The sequence below is a fragment of the Drosophila santomea genome, chromosome 2L (assembly GCF_016746245.2).
Source record: "Drosophila santomea strain STO CAGO 1482 chromosome 2L, Prin_Dsan_1.1, whole genome shotgun sequence".
Classification (NCBI taxonomy): domain Eukaryota; kingdom Metazoa; phylum Arthropoda; class Insecta; order Diptera; family Drosophilidae; genus Drosophila; species Drosophila santomea.
The window spans coordinates 19,197,751-19,214,008 of NC_053016.2; the positions used below are offsets into that span (position 1 = coordinate 19,197,751).

The 16,258-nt window shown below is 40.0% G+C and overlaps 2 protein-coding genes across 8 annotated transcripts in view; one reads left to right on the forward strand and one right to left on the reverse strand.

The window, feature by feature from the left end:
* The window catches only part of LOC120443709 (G protein alpha o subunit), a 27,502-nt gene continuing 11,244 nt past the window's right edge, over window positions 1–16,258 (forward strand). Inside the window, exons 1-4 of one of the 5 annotated variants that reach the window (XM_039622950.1) lie at window positions 1–146; window positions 1,406–1,661; window positions 10,688–10,872; window positions 10,967–11,127. In XM_039622950.1, the coding sequence (XP_039478884.1) occupies window positions 1,544–1,661; window positions 10,688–10,872; window positions 10,967–11,127 (464 nt within the window). In that variant the 5' untranslated portion in view covers window positions 1–146; window positions 1,406–1,543. Of the gene's footprint in view, window positions 183–225; window positions 350–1,405; window positions 1,662–7,643; window positions 8,127–10,687; window positions 10,873–10,966; window positions 11,128–16,258 lie in introns of those variants that run through there. The other 4 variants (XM_039622949.2, XM_039622951.2, XM_039622952.1 and 1 more) reach the window with 4 other exon arrangements.
* Window positions 11,923–16,258, reverse strand: part of LOC120443707 (probable cytochrome P450 49a1) — a 16,864-nt gene continuing 12,528 nt past the window's right edge. For all 3 annotated transcript variants that reach the window (XM_039622948.2, XM_039622946.1, XM_039622947.2), the window contains exons 5-14: window positions 14,837–14,917; window positions 14,634–14,750; window positions 14,446–14,522; window positions 13,780–13,975; window positions 13,538–13,712; window positions 13,298–13,467; window positions 13,148–13,226; window positions 12,977–13,082; window positions 12,438–12,559; window positions 11,923–12,360 (exon numbers count right to left, since the gene is read on the reverse strand). In XM_039622948.2, the coding sequence (XP_039478882.1) occupies window positions 12,247–12,360; window positions 12,438–12,559; window positions 12,977–13,082; window positions 13,148–13,226; window positions 13,298–13,467; window positions 13,538–13,712; window positions 13,780–13,975; window positions 14,446–14,522; window positions 14,634–14,750; window positions 14,837–14,917 (1,237 nt within the window). In that variant the 3' untranslated portion in view covers window positions 11,923–12,246. The remainder of the gene's footprint in view (window positions 12,361–12,437; window positions 12,560–12,976; window positions 13,083–13,147; window positions 13,227–13,297; window positions 13,468–13,537; window positions 13,713–13,779; window positions 13,976–14,445; window positions 14,523–14,633; window positions 14,751–14,836; window positions 14,918–16,258) is intronic.

Below are 16,258 nucleotides of genomic sequence, written 5' to 3' on the forward strand. Positions count from 1 at the left end.
CCGCCAACAGCTGTTTGAACGCCTCGCTCTGCAGTTGGAAAGAGCGAACCAAGCGAGGGAGAGCAGATAAATTTTCGCACACCAGAAAAGTGCAATTTACTAATATCACTGCGGCCAAAAATACAAGTGCAAGTGCTCGGCAAGTGGTACGGTAAACTATCACGATCGGTGCAATAACAACAGTGAGTCGCGAAAAAGAAGCGCAAAGCGAATGGAACCAATAAGAATAGCCAAACGCAAAAGAGAGCCTCCTGCACACTCACACACACACACATCAGGCTAAAGCAGAGACACACACACAAACGCATACACTAGTGCGGTGTGTATACGACTGGAAAACTAGGCGGTGGTAAATGTGAAGCTGAAAAAAAAAAGCAGAAAAAAGGAAAACTCGGGGGGTGGTGGGTGGCGGCCCAGTGGAAGGGGGGTGTGGCGTGTGCAGCGCGTGAGAGTGCGTAGTGCGTGCGTGTGAGTGAGCGAGTGTGTGAGTGAAACAGTGACAAAGTAAATGAAAATTTATACATCCGAAATGGTTACCAGTTTGCATAAAAACGTCATTACTTTTTGCATATTTTAATGTGCTGAAGCAAGGGCTCGAAAGAAAACTCCACAGCCCTCCGCCTTTTTTCAACAACCCGGCGCTTTTTTAGCGCCTACGCCCACGCTTAATACATACACATTGCTTAAAAAACATACACATTAAAACCAAAAAGAAAACTTAACTTAAAAGTGTAAAAAAAAATATGTCAAAAAAAACTAAGCTGGAGTTTTTGGCTTTTTGACCTCGGGACTAATTCACTTACATGATAAATTACCATTGTTCTTATCGCGATTCAGCATTATCTGATGGATTTATCTTATCAGCGCGTTTGATGAATTTTGTATCGATATCGAAAACATGCTCCATATGCAAATTAGCTGGCTATCATTGCTTTTATTTTTACTTTGCGTCTGCTGATAAAAAACAAAAGCAACATAATTGATACAGTGCGCGGCCCAGTGCCAGACAGTAGCGGTCATAAAATTAGTGCTTGCCTCAGTACAGTGGAGCCTATGTAGAGCGAACACTGTGTTCCACAAACTTTATAGTTAGGAAAGATGCGTCATACGCAAATCATCAAAATAAAAATAACCTTTTTAAAATATAACATAGAGCTGTGTTTATAATAATAAATGAGTAAAGTAATCAAAAAATTGCAAAATGTGTTTATACACAGCAAATAGAATAACATTTAAAAAAATAATTAATTTAAAACAACTCACCACTATTATTTTGAACTCAGCTGTATCAATAAAACAACCTTTATATTCATTGGGTCGTCTTATCGATCGCGCACTGTTTATAGTAATTCATCCGCTGACCCGTGCATTTGTTATTGTTCATGGGTTCAATATTCCATTTCAGTTGAAACCGTAAAACTGTGCATAAGCAAATAAGACTTTAAGAAAAAGTCCAGGAAAATTGGAAAACAAAAGCCCAAAAACCGAAAAGCCCTGTGTATATCCGAATCCGTATCCAAATCAAAATCAAAACCCAACCACAATGGGCTGCACCACATCCGCCGAAGAACGCGCCGCCATCCAGCGATCCAAACAGATCGAGAAGAATCTGAAGGAGGATGGAATCCAGGCGGCCAAGGACATCAAGCTCCTGTTGCTGGGTAAGTGCACTTTTCGCCGCTTTTTCCCGGTTTTCCACTTGGTTTTCCCCCACCGGAAATGGAAATCCTGCTCATCGTTTACCTTTCGACTCGACTCTATTGTTCTATTTCGAGGGAAATGGCTGGTTTATCGGCAGCCAGATTCCGAGGCACTTGGAAAATTTTATTTTCGGGTTTATGTGTCGATAGATAGGGAAATATTTATTGCGCACACTTTTACTTTGCGGCGGAAATACTGGATGTGTGGGTACAATTTCGGCTTAGCTGCTCTTAAATTTTTATCAGAGCTCAAATTTTTTGTTTAAAGAACATAATGGAATTAAAGCCATATTTATCTGTATTTAAGTTATCCTTCTGATTCAGCTTCAAACTTCAAATGGAAAAACTGATTTCAAAAACTATTTTTTTTCTATGAAGGTACACCTTTTCACATTATTTCCATTAGAACGGTATAGGCAACTGATTAATTGGGATTTTGAGAGTTTTTTAAATTAAATGTAACGGCCTGTTGCCCCACAAAAGGAAACACACTCAAGGTTATTCGACTCTATTTGAGTGCTGATGACTTGATGAATCGATTCCATGACTATTCTTAGGGTGTTTTTTGGCCAAGGCGAAACCCAAGTAATTTTGGTCATCTTTTGGGTGTTGCATGTCGAATGTATGTCCCAAAATAAAGTGGACTTATGCACTACTGTGAATGCAACATCTTAGACAATGGCAAAAGCAACAGTTGCATCTGCCCTCGTGGCATTTGAGTGTGAGAACTAAATAATTTCGAGGAGCCATGTGGCCTATGAATGTCTCGCCTCGATTAAAGTGGGTTCGGTACCATTCAGTTCGATTGTGATGAAACTTACAATATTTACAGTATTGTACAAAAATATAGAAACATTTCTAAAGTTGATCAAGGGTAAGAAAGCAGTTGAATTCGATTTAGAAAGTATTTGTCTAAACATATCCTAAAAATTTAAAAATGGCAAAAGTCACAAATCTCTGGTGAATATAGTCTTTGTTGACATCTCTATCCTGCTCAGTCTGAATCTCATCGTCGAGTGCATCTGTGCAGTGCAGCTGCAGCCTTAGCCTTAGCCTTAGATTTTGGCCAAGTGCGTCTGCATCCGCACAAAGATGAAGGCAATCGACGCCACTTGACATTGAAACAATTGCACGTGTGTGTCAGAGGGCGGGTGCTCCATGCACCATGGTTTCGGGGTGCATTGTTTGTTAACCTCGTTGCGCCACTGACACCGAAATGTCAGTTAATCTCATTGACTTTGACTCGCCCCCGAAAGCGATATAAGGATGCAGGCAGGCAGAAAAAGGACAAAGCAGGAATTTCTCTTTCTCTTTACTATTGTAAACCAACATGTGGCGAAAAACATGCAAAATCTCCATATCGTGGTTACACTTAAAGTGGTATTCAAACATATCGAAACTTGCAGTTTTTTAGGAAAATTATAAATCTAAACCACAAACCAGATTTTTATATTGCACTCCTTATATGACTTACTTAACAGTGATGATTTATGGTGTGCATTTTCCCCATGCTAATCATTTTTCCCCGGTTCTCTAACCCGGTTTTGTTCTCTGTGTAGACCCATTATTCCCCCACAGTTGCTCGCTGTTGTTCTGTGCAATCAGGCAAAACTTTTAAACGCCCTAACAAGCAACAAGGAGCAGAGTCGAGTGGCGCGGAGCGCCGAGGAGTGGATTGCAGCCATGTTGCAACAAGGCCTATTGAAAGTCCGGCGAGATGGAGCGTTCTCTGCAGGGGGTGGTGCCCAAAAGGGGGTGATGGGGGAAGGTCGAGGGGCAGAGGAATGGCAGGCGGAAGCATCGAATGGCGGCCAGGAAACACTAACGAAACAATGGACACAGTGGCACAGGACGGAAGGGAGCGAGAGGAAACGTGTACATATCCTGGGTGTGGCTGCATACCTCGCCACAGCACTGTGCTTCTCGAGTGGCGCCTTCTGGCGGAAGTTTGAAGAAACCGCCACTTGAGGCATAATTTTCAAGCCGAAAGGAAAGGCTATTGAGGAAACGTTCGATGCTCGTTTGTTTGCCACTTTGCCGGCCCTTGTGCCAAGTGATATGGCTTGGTGAAACAATGAAGAAACAATTGCTAGCTCAGCCGGACTAGACTACAAATAAACGTCGTAGAATATTAATTGTTGTAAAACGCCAACATTCCTAGATAGATAAGAATAAAAAATCATTAGTTCTAAAGTATACATATATGTAAATATGTAAATATTAGGAGTAAAAGAAAGATAAGGTTCCATTTTATTAACATGAATTTGTTTCATCTTTCCCCATGATAAAATACCCAAATTCCAATCAGAAAGAAGGAACGCTAAAAGTCTAGATGTTGATTGAAGATTAGTTTAGGTAGTAGTTTATTATAACGGGTGTTTTTTTTAGAGGTATAGAACTTTAAGTTGGCATTACTGTTCAAGATGGCGACCGATTTAACAGCTGTCAAGTGATTTATTCTCAGTTTGGTTTGGCAATTCGTCATGCGTGCTTACAAAATCCAACTCGTGCAAGAATTGAAACCAAACGATCATCAAGCAAGGCGTAGATTCGTCGAATGGGCCCAAAACGAGATTGCTGTTGTTCCCGATTTTTCATAAGCCTCCAAGATCTTGTGATTTAACACCGCTAGACTACTTTTTGTGGGGCTATGTAAAGTCATTGGTCTATGCGGATAAGCCACAAACGCTAAACCATTTGGAAGACAACATTCGCCGTGTTATTGCCGATATACGGCCAAATGTTGGAAAAAGTCATTGCAAATTGGACGTCCAGATTGGACTACATCCGAGCCAGCCGTGGCGGTCATATGCCAGAAATCATATTTAAAATGTAATGCCACAAGATTATCTTTCATGTCAATAAAATTCATGTCAATCGAATAATCCATCGTTGTTTTATTGCAATTTAAAGTTCTATACCTCTAAAAAAAACACCCTATATTATGGAACTGCATTAATAGAAACGCCAATATAATTATGTTATTTTTTATAGCACTTGCTTAGTTTTACTTACGAATGATTTCATTATTTAATGAGTCATTCATTCGTGTAAATAAAACTTAAAAAGTCATTACTGAATGAGTCATTAATTCGTCTAAATAAAACTTGAAGCGCCAGATTTTTTTAAAATAAATTTAAAATAAATTTCTTGTATTTCCTGATCCAATCTGGAACATCAAAAAAATGTAGCAAAGCAATTAGGTTTGGACCGCTTCTCCGAACTTTCGGAGCCATGCAGTCCACAAAATGACAATAAACAGGCTCGTTAAATAAACTATAAAAGATGCCAAATACAGCACAAATCGAACGTAATTGAGCAAAGTCAAATGTCGCCTGAGTGCCAAAAGGCCTCGCGACCTGCAACCCATGAAACGCCACAGAAAATGGCAGTGGATGGATGGGTGGTTTTGGCTGGGGCTTGTACTTGGGCTTGGGCTTGGGGTAGGTGCAGATTGTTTCGGACAAGTGCACAAGTGCTCCACTTTGCCGCTGTCTGTCATTTATTCGAAAGAGCGAAGAGTTCGCGTGATAAAACAAAAACAGAAAAAGTTGTCAATTTGCTTGCTGTTTGTCGTTGACTGTGGTTCTTTTGGTTTGCGGTTCCAGCCCCTCACCCAATTTCATTTATCTATATGTATATTTCACCCTCTGCTCCTGGATCCCAATTCATTCAATAATTTCATTGGCCCATTCATTGTTTTTAATTCTATTTTGCTTGACTTCCAACGTTTTGGTTCATATTCGCACAGTGATAATTTAATTAAACCCGTCAGGGGCATCAAGGTGACAATAGGGGATCCCTTATTTTTAAATAGTGTGCAACCCTATTTGTGTTTTAAAAAATTTTTAATTTTGACAGAACATTTTTTTTAGCTAGTCGTTTTGATTTTGGGATCTAGGCCCATTTGAAGAATTAGAACATTTTGAAATGTTTTTCACTTCATTTTTCCGCGCAAGCCCTGCATTTTCAATAGTCTCTTTTCAAACAACAAGTAATTACCGCCGACTTTACTTATTTTGGGACGGTAGTGCCAGAATTCTTGGGAAAATTAAGCTTTGCCGGAAATTTTATTCGTCATTACCTCTTGTTGTAGGTTCAGAATCAGGATGTCAACCCTTAATTGAAAGGCCGATGAGTTCAAGGCAAAACAACAGCAGAAAGGCAAAATTGCAAATTCTATCACTTTTTGAAAATTGTAAATCCACTTGTACTTCATTTCCTGAATGCTACATAATTAAATAAATTTATATTGGATAAGTGGGATGCAATAGAAAAAATGGTATATTTAATTACAGCAAAACAAGCATTTGTTACATGTTTTCCAAATAAAAACATTTAGTTAAATATATATTCGAAGAAATTTTCCATCACAAAACTTAGATCCAAATAAGCTTACTCTGAAATATAGTAGTCATTCATTATTTCCAACTTCATGACAGAGAGGCTCTACTGTACAATTAAGCATAAATAATTGCCGGTATTTCGCCCGCTGATGGCCATGTCAATTCCTTAATTGAGGCAAAATGGCATTTTTTATGATAGCCTTAATTGACTTACCTTTTATCTCGATTTGCAGTTGCAGGTACTTGAGCCATTGAGCCATTCAATCACAGTTCCCGTCGACAGAATCCCATCAATCGAACGAATGCGATTGTTATATCTAATGGTGATTTTTCTCGATTTTCCGCTCTACCGTTACGTAGGCGGGGGAAGAGCGACAGAGGACACAAAAGATCCTGCTGGCCAACTGTTTTGTGCTAATGCGCTTTGGCTTGGCCCATAAACGTGGCAAAGTTCTAAAGCCATCGACTTAATTGTGTGAGGGGAGGGGGTACCAATGGCATTCTCCATTTAAACTGCAAAGCCACTTTAAGTTGCTCAAAAAAAAGAAAAGCAGCGGGGAAAAAGGAATGAAAAACTAATATCGCGTGGGCGCATTCGTTGTTTTTGGGGTTGTCCTTGTCTTGCTGCCACTCGCTGATTTCGTCCTGCGCAGACTCGTTATTTTGGCGCAGGTTCTCTTTCATACTCTCTCTGCGTCTCTCGGAGCTTTCGTGTATACTAAGAAAGCTCTCCTCTTGGGCGGCACCAGAACACGAGAGCGAGAGCACTTCCAGCGCAAAAACAGTTGAATTCAGTTGAATTCTGCCAGCTCTCTAGAAAACTCGCACAAAAGAGAGCTAAAACCGTTAATTTAAAGTTCAAAAATTTAGAATACGGTCAAAAAAGTGTTAAATATATATGAAAAAATATGTAATAATAAAAAGTTTAAGCTAAAAGCCACCCAATAATTCAGTTTGGCTCTTAATATGTGTCTTCGCTGAAGTTATACCCCCGTTTTATCCTCTCCTTTTTTTTTGGACGCATGAATCATTTTGGCCTGCTGGAATACAAAAACAAATAGCTGCCAAGTGTACAAAAGAAAAGTTTTGTTTGTGCTTTTCTTTTTTAGCCGAAACACAAAAAAAATAAAACGCCTCCTTGCGTCAGCATGTGCCCATTTTCCAGTCCTCTCACTCCCTTTTTTTTGTTTATGGCCACTTGTAAGACAGCGCGTGAATAAAAAAATTGTAACTAAACTTGTCAAAATTGAGCTATTAATTGTATGTTCCTATTACAATAAAAATCAAATAAAAATTATTACAAGCTAAAATAAAATAACATGATTAGATTATTGATTTTTGCCATATTTTTACGCATTTTGAGTTTTGGTTAATAAAAACCACGCTCCTTAATTACACATTTTTCCTTGGCTCAAAAAGCCCTCGCCTAGAGCTTTTCTACTCGCTACTTTCACTCTCTCTCTCAGTCTCTTAGTTTCTATTTTTTCCTAGCCAAAGACAACAAAATTTCCCAAATTTCGTTGCGAGCAACGGGTTTCCTCGCTCATGGACAAGCGGATTTTTCAGTTTACAATTAGACTCTACCGTTAGCGGTCAAATCGGGTATCCTTAAGAATAATTTTTGTGCGAATCAAAACAAAATGCGCAGATAAAAATAAAACTGAATTGTTCGGTGACATAATAATATATTGCAGTGTTAAATTGAAAAAAAAAAACCAAAGATCAAAAACCTGATAAACTAAAAGAGGTGGTTGAAAAATCGAATATCGAGTTGAAGTGCGGTACTGAAAATTAAAGTCCAGTGACAAGATCGAGTCAATCGGATAGCGAAATTAGTTTAGACCCCGATTTCGAGCCCCGCACGTTGTACACCTGGTTTTTCTCGCTGGCAACGTAGTCGGCCATTGAGTTGGCCGATACCAAACGACCTTCAAAACGTTTTGCGTCGAGGCAATACGCACCATGGGCTGCGCACAGTCTGCCGAGGAGCGAGCCGCAGCCGCCAGGAGTCGCCTCATCGAGCGCAATCTCAAGGAGGACGGCATACAGGCGGCAAAGGACATCAAACTTCTGCTGCTGGGTGAGTTTTCCCCGGGAACGCAATCGAAACAAATTTAATCGAACGAAACCCAACTCGCTGAGTGTGCATACACATGAATATTTAATTCGCTGCTCGGCTAAATTTAGTGTAGCATACTTAGCAACTGCCCTGGCGTCTCATTAAATCCGCGAAAATGTCCTTAGGGCATGTGCTTTGGCACTATGGCAGCCTTGGCCTTTGACCGATGCTAATTGTGCTGCAAAACAGGACACTCTAAGGTTCCTCGCTTTGACACGTGTTTAGCTAAACGTGGCTCTGTTTTTTATTTAATGTTATAATGGTAACATGTTATAATGGTAACATAACGTTAATTCCGAACTTTTTAAAATGATCGGACTGCATCTTATAAACAGTCTATCTTGAAAATGGAAGTCATCCCGATAAATGAATCCCACAAAATTTCGCTATTTAAAATTTAATTACAATTTATCAATTGCGCCGACAGAGGAACTGCAAGTGGTGATTCCATGTTCTTGGCACAGTTCCCTTGGAGCGAATGTGAAATGCCATCAATTCAATAATCACAATAATATTTTCATGTATCAGGCGGAAAGTTCAAGGTCACTCGCTTGCGGGTGAATCAAATGGAAGGTTTGTGTGCAAAAGTCGGGCGATATAGTGTGCGCATATGTACAATATACAATAATATATGGCAGTTGATTGTAATGCAATTGGATTCCGATTTGTGATAAGCGGGCGTAATAAACATGTCCGCTGGGAGCCATTAACAAATGAAAAATAGACATTGCATCGGCATAAATAAGGCTTTCGAATTGTTTCCGCTGCAAAAAGTATGCAAATTGACCAAATTTGGGCTGTTAATCAAGGCGGAAAATGTAGGAAAATTGCATTTCGCTTTGCGTTCAGCTGGGCGCGTGAGTAATTTCCATATTTTCATATACTTTGCAGTAGCTCTCATCTCATCTCCGGCTGCATATTTCCAACCAGCCAACAGCCCCATTTCGCTGTTTACATTTCGGGTATTTCATTTAATTTCCTCTTTTGCTCGGACTGAAAGCCGAAAATGTTTGGCAGGGGGAGAAGATTTCAGTTTCTGACAGTTTTGCGTGTGTTTCAGAATAAAAATGTTCATTTTCAGGCAACACCCACTGCGTGTGTGTGATGCCGAGTGTACTGGAAATGTTTATTTAAAAAGATTTGTACTTTTTGTACTGCCATGCCGTGCGCATCCAAGAATTCATAATAATAATCAGAGCAACACGTATGAAAATAGCTCTATCCTGCTTCGATGCCGAATCTTTTGTTTTCCTGCAATCCATGAAGGCATTAAAATTAAGCACTTTGCCTTCGATTTCCACACAAACAAAACATTAATCTCAGGTGCCTACTCAGTCCCCCGACTGCCTCTATAAACAACCCAGGAAAACTTTCCTGTTCGCTGCTCTTGAGTTTTCCAAATCTAAACATTTTTTGAGAGGAGCTGTTTTTCGTGGACTGCTCTAAGATATTTTAAAGATTTGTGGACTTGTTTAAGTGGTGGACAATAAACTCTTTATTCTGTTACATGGCTCTTATAAAAAATATCGTGCAGGATGAAAAATAATTTTAAACTGCAAGAAAGGACACCTTTTCATTGATTGAAATAGGAAATTAAACGAATTTTATCTACTAAAATAAAGTATCATCGAATTATTTATCTTTATAATATTAGAGCAATAGGAAATAAAGGCACTAAAATAATGTAAACTCAAAGAAAAACCCCAAGATTTAATTTATAACGAAAATAAATAGAGAAAATACATGTTTATGTATGAAATATGAATTATGAACATACACATAAGCATGGAAGTAGTATTATTATTATGCAACCAATTGTGTTTTAATTAAAGCTTCTTAGAGAGGATTAAGTAAGTGGTCAGCAAAAATAGGCAAATGAAATTACCATTTATCAAATTATGCCGTTTTCCAAGGACAGCTAGATTAAGCAATTTTCCAGCCAAGCTGCCAGCTATCTTGATTATCTCGTTTATCACAAAAACCCCCTTCAGCAGACACTCAATTAACAAATTGCATTCAATTGCATGGAAATTCTGCTGGAATTGCAGTTCACAAATCCTTCACAGCCTTCAATGTTAAAAAAAAAAACCCCAATGAAATAGAGATAGTTCGAGGAGGAAAGGAGTCTATACGGTCGCCGGATGACCAGGGCCAAACAATTAATCCTTTGTTTGCCATTTATACTTGGCCCCGCCCCTTGCGTTTTTCTCATTTCTTGTGCCCAGCGGCATCTCAAGATGATACATTGACAACGGCGATGATGATAGTAATCATGATGCTGATGTGGGTGGGTGGCTGGCTGGCTCTGTGTGCTCAAAGGCCATTAAGCCCAACTTGAGGAATACAAAGCACAGACATTTAGTGCTCGAGAACTAAACGTAGCATAAATATTTGCAATCCCCCGAGTTCTTGTGTCGGCGCCGATAAACGCATAACCAGACGCATAAAGACCCAATATACACATTACATCTGTAATCTTAGCTCCCACCACGCGTTGCTAACTTTTTGTGAATTTCTTCTAGGTGCCGGTGAGTCGGGCAAGAGCACAATAGTCAAACAGATGAAAATCATTCACGAGAGCGGTTTCACTGCGGAGGACTTTAAACAATATCGACCGGTTGTCTACAGCAACACAATACAATCATTAGTTGCAATATTGCGCGCGATGCCAACCCTAAGTATTCAGTACAGCAATAACGAGCGGGAGGTAAGTCCCCAATGAGTGCCCATTCACACTCACACTCACAGTCGCAGTCGCAGTCACTAACCCGACCATTTCAACGCCACTTTTCCCACCCCAGAGCGATGCCAAGATGGTGTTCGACGTGTGCCAACGCATGCACGACACCGAGCCCTTCTCGGAGGAGCTGCTGGCCGCCATGAAACGTCTCTGGCAGGATGCCGGTGTCCAGGAGTGCTTCTCGCGCAGCAACGAATACCAACTAAACGATTCCGCAAAATAGTGAGTACCAAACCATATCGCACCAATGTTTATCCACCTTGGATGGGGTGCCAAGTGATGCGGGCAGATGGTGGGGCGAATTATTATAAATTGTGTATTTTCAATCAGGCTGATGAGCAGTTGAATGTTATTTTGAATGGTCTATTTGGGTGAGATTTAATAGCCTATTTGATAAAGCATGACAAAGCTTACTTAAAATGTAATTGTTTAGTAGACTTAAGAGCAAAAAGCTTAAACATATTTACATTTTTGAAACTTCCTGTCATGTAGCCGCAAAAGCCCTTTCTCTTTAAATGAAATAAATATTAAAAAGGTAAATTCCCTGACATCAAATTAAGGCTAAGCCCCTTATATATATATATGTTATTTCTGCCACTTGAAATTCAATACTCTAAAGCTTTCCAGGCTAAAATAAATGTTGGTATATAATTATTGGCGCTTTCTTCACATCTATTCTAAGCGACATCACAATGACTCTTTAATACGTGATATTCGCCCATTTAAATATTCGTGAAACTGAATATTTTTAGGTTTTCTCTACAGTTGGCTAAAAAAAAAATGTATTGGGCAGCTTTACGGCTTTAACAGCAATGGAGTTGGTTTTAAAATAAAACCTTTAAGTCAGCTAAATATATTCAGCCAACAGAACTAATGATTCACTTACTCAAAAGTAATTAATCATGAGCCTAGATTGGCGTTTGCTTGACCTTAGCCATCACACTTTGTCCCAAGTTAAGCTCACTAGGCTTTTGATTAATGATAATGCCAGGCAAGAAAAACAAACAGAAACAGACAGTTTATTGCATACTTTTCGACGCTTTATTGGGTACAATTATTCTTCGAGAGAAACTACTACTAAGCATGGGGAAATATAATGGGTCCTATATACACATGTATCAGCATAAATACACAACGATTATTTAGTTTAGTTACACTGCGCTCGAGGCGATGGGATGTACTGAATTTGTCGGAGCTGTGCTCCATGTACATTTGCTTAATTGAAATGTAGCATAGCAACGGAAGCAGCAGCTGGGCTTTGACTATAAATATCACACATCCGCCGTGTGTGACTGCAGCTTTGAGCTCCACGGGCCTCCAGTTCCCTTTGGTGCAGACTGCTCACTCGTCCCTCAGCGTTAGCTTGAAATTCAGAGGCGACTGTGGAATGTACGTGGAGTTCACACGGTACACAAACTCCCCGGAACTGTACGAGACCTGGTATTTGCGGAAGATCTGTGCCGGCAATCAAAAATGGCAAATTAAAAGGCGTACTTTTGGCAAAGCCAGGTGCAAAACATGATTAAACCCACCTTGGCCAGCAGCGTGTGTAACTCGATTTCGGCGAACCGACGACCCACGCACATGCGACGCCCAAAGCCAAAGGGCAAACTCACGAATGGGTGAATTTTTTGGTTGGCATGGGGGCAGCCAGCTGAAAATAAACGGCACTCTGGTTAGAACACTGCGAAAAAAATGACATTCACCAGTCGTGAAAGAAAATAAATGATATCTGTACATAAAGCATTTTAACTTTTGTGTATCGGAACCACAATAAACAATTAGGCATTGTACGTATAGTCATAAACAAGTTTTCAGATAATCATTAAATATGTATCCATGCAGTATCAAACAAATAAGGGGTAGATAATTAATAATTTTATGTTTGCTGCGTTCAAAAATTTGATTATATTTCGTGAGAGGAACCCACTGTACTTTTTAAGCAGTTTTTTATCTCTCCTCTATATATATTAGTCTGTCACCAAAACATTCGCCTTTTTTTAGGAGCCAAGTGCTCGGCATTTTAAGGCTCTTACGTGCCTGGAAGACACTTTTTTGGTGTCCAACTCACCTGCATCTGTGGAGTGTTTCAGCCAGCGCTCAGGCAGAAAACGCTTGGGTTCTGGGAAATATGCGGGATCGTTTGAAACAACCAAATGGGGGAAGATAACGTGTGTCTGAAAGAAAAAAGCGATGGCAGTGAGCTGGCATTCCAAATGGTCACCATTTCCCTGAAACTCACGCCTTTGGGCACGTGGTAACCATTGATGACAGCATCCGACTGCAGACTGCGTCCATTGGCAATCACCACGGGTCGCATGCTAAAAGGTTAAGAGGGGTTTTACTTTTTTAAAAAGGTACTTTTACTCAATTAAAGAGAGAAATATCGTACCGTAGGGTTTCCTTCACACAGGCTCGCAGGTAGGGCATTTGCTCCAGGACATTCTGGTTGATGTCCGCGTCCCGATGGGGAAACACCTTCTGCAGTTCATCGAAGAGTTTTTTCTGTTTGTCTGGGTTCTTGGCCAGCTGATAGATTGTGGATGAGGCTGCCACAGAGGTCTACGAGATTAAGGTATCCATTGAATATTATTACTATTATATATATTAATTAAATACTAGATTAGCTTACCGTATCGACTCCAACTAAAAAAAGATCTAGTGCCAAAATGGCAGCCAGCTTGCGATTGCCCGTCTTTCGCACAATCCTCTCCACAATGGATATATCTGCCTCAGATTTTGGCAATCCTCTCGCCTCATCGGCATCGGCCTTGTCCATGGTCTTGCCAATGTTCTTCATGCAAATTCTAGGGTGCAAAATGATTTCATCCAGTCATTATTTGCCCAATTATTCATCATTTTTATGCGACTCACGCTGTGAACTGATCCAAGGCCTTGACGAAGCTCCTATATGCCTTGGTGGGATATACCCGCCACAGGGGCATTCGTAGCTCCAATTCCGGAACGGCCCAGAAGAAAGTGTTGATAGCCTCGATTATCTGTTGGGCCTCTTCGCTGCCTTCAGGGGACAAGCAGCCCAATCTCGTGTCCAGGGAAACGCGACCGACAGCTAGGGTTTGTTTTAATAAATTAATTAACAAAGTTTAGCTAAGCCAGCTCATACAATCGTTTCTCTACTGAGAAGCGAAAGGTTTATGTGCTTTATAGATTCCAAGAAAATTTATACCATGTTTGTAGTTAAAACATCCAATTAAAAGTTTTCTAATATCCAAGTACGGAGAGTTTTTGCACTTTACTTGTTTTTCGTACTTAAAACTTCTAATAAATAGTTTAAATAGAAGGATGCACAGCGTCAGTTAAATTTGTATTTGCTCTGGATGGGGTTTCTTTACAGTTTAAACAAAATAAACGGAAAAACACTTAGAAGTTCCTAAAATGAGTTTATAAGTGTCAAGAGTGTACTGCAATTGTCCTTGGACGCGAAATCATTTTAGCCTAATTGCGTTTTCAATATTTCAAAACGATTTGCCAGCAAAGTGTCATAATCGCATAAGTAAAACGAAATTTGCAAACACTCACATTCCAAGGCCCATTTGTAGAGCTCGTGCAGGAAATTGGCTGGCAGCTCGTCCTTTTCGTCGCGCATCAGCTCAATACTGCAGATGGATACAGAGTTTATATAGATATATACATATATAGGTATACCGAGGTATATGTTGATTGCATCACAGCTTGGCTGCCTGCTGGATGCTTAGGCTCCGACTTACCGGCCCATAAACTCGCTGGCAATGTCGTTTAGCGGCGGAATGTACTTCTTTGCGGTCTGTGGCTGCAGCAGGATGTGCTGCACCTCCTGTCTGAAGGCCTCCCATTTGGGACCATGCCTGAATGAAGTAAAAAAAAGTGCAAAAAATGGTAAATACGGTGGATGTGCCCGCCACAATATCCGTTATATAAGCGCATTACTTACACGCCAATTAGGCCGGCCACATCGCCAAAGAAATCGCGTCGCAGGTCGCCCTTGTAGTGGCGCAGTGAGGGCATCGACGGCCTGTGTTCCATAGCAAATAAAAAGTGAGTGTACATAGAGGGACATGCCGGAAAGTACACAGAACAAAAAATATTTGCATGTGGTCAATCATAGTATTATATGGAACGTAAAGCATGGCAGTCAAGTTAAGGCAAGCTTTTCTCTTCAATTTATCTTAATAAAAATGATACGACCTAATGATTGGCCTTTTAAAATAATAGAATGCTCAATAAACCACAAGTCAAATAATTATTTTGTTAGGTACACAATACGAGCCTTTTTAAATCATTTTTCATCCAAAGAGATATTCAATGAAATCCCCTAAGAGAGACAACCTTATATAATTCAAAATTGCATTACTAAACAGCAGTCGAAGAAGTCATGTCCAATTTGACCAATTTTTTTGCCTGTATAAGTGTGAGCATGGCTGGGTATGATGTGGTTAAAACCCCACCCCCTGCTGGCCACCCAACCACCCTCTTTGAGGTCGCTTGCCCTTGCGTGCAGACAGACCGGCGACGACAACATCAAACACAAATTCGTAAAGCAGAAAATAAAGCGATTCAACTCTATCTACACGCTTTTAGGTCCTCTGATATAAACATATATGTATGTATATATCATCATACATATCGTACATATGTTTGTACATACCCACCTCGAACTTGCATTATATTTGCCTACTCGCATGTCACTGGGCAAATAGAAGAAGCGTATTTATTGGCTTTTGTTTTATGCACCACCCTGGCCCGCAATTTAGCCAACAATTTGCCGCCTTTGAGTTGACTGTTGTTCCTCCATTCGCACTGACAAGGGGTTGCCCCAGGCAACAAACTGCTCAATTAAATGCGAGATTTAAGTGTAAATATGTATGTTTTCGAACGTCAACAGAACTCAACCCTGAAATGTCTATAGAACAAGTAATATTATGCAAATTTCGAGTTTAGCAGTCAGTTGAGAAGAACGCAATAGTTTAAAAATAGTCAGAATTTGTAGATTCGTAGAAACCAACATTGCTGTACGGGTTTTACTTGATTTTACTATTCAAATTATTAGAATGGTAAATTGCGTTATAGATGTTAAATATACCGGAATATACAATTTGGACTGTGGTAGACGGCAAGTATAAGAGAGCCATAGTTTTTAAATGAAAACTGAAAACATTCACATAAACAATTTTTTTTCAGTGAAGATTTCACACAAAATCCGTAGTGACTTCATAGGCATGCTAAACACCAAACCGGGAATCCCCAGAAACACGCCGTTTACAAGCTTGTAACCACAACTTGACCCCACAGATTGTCACGATCGGAACTTTGGCCCAAAAGCCGCCGATTACTTTTCCCGACTAAGATATTCCCA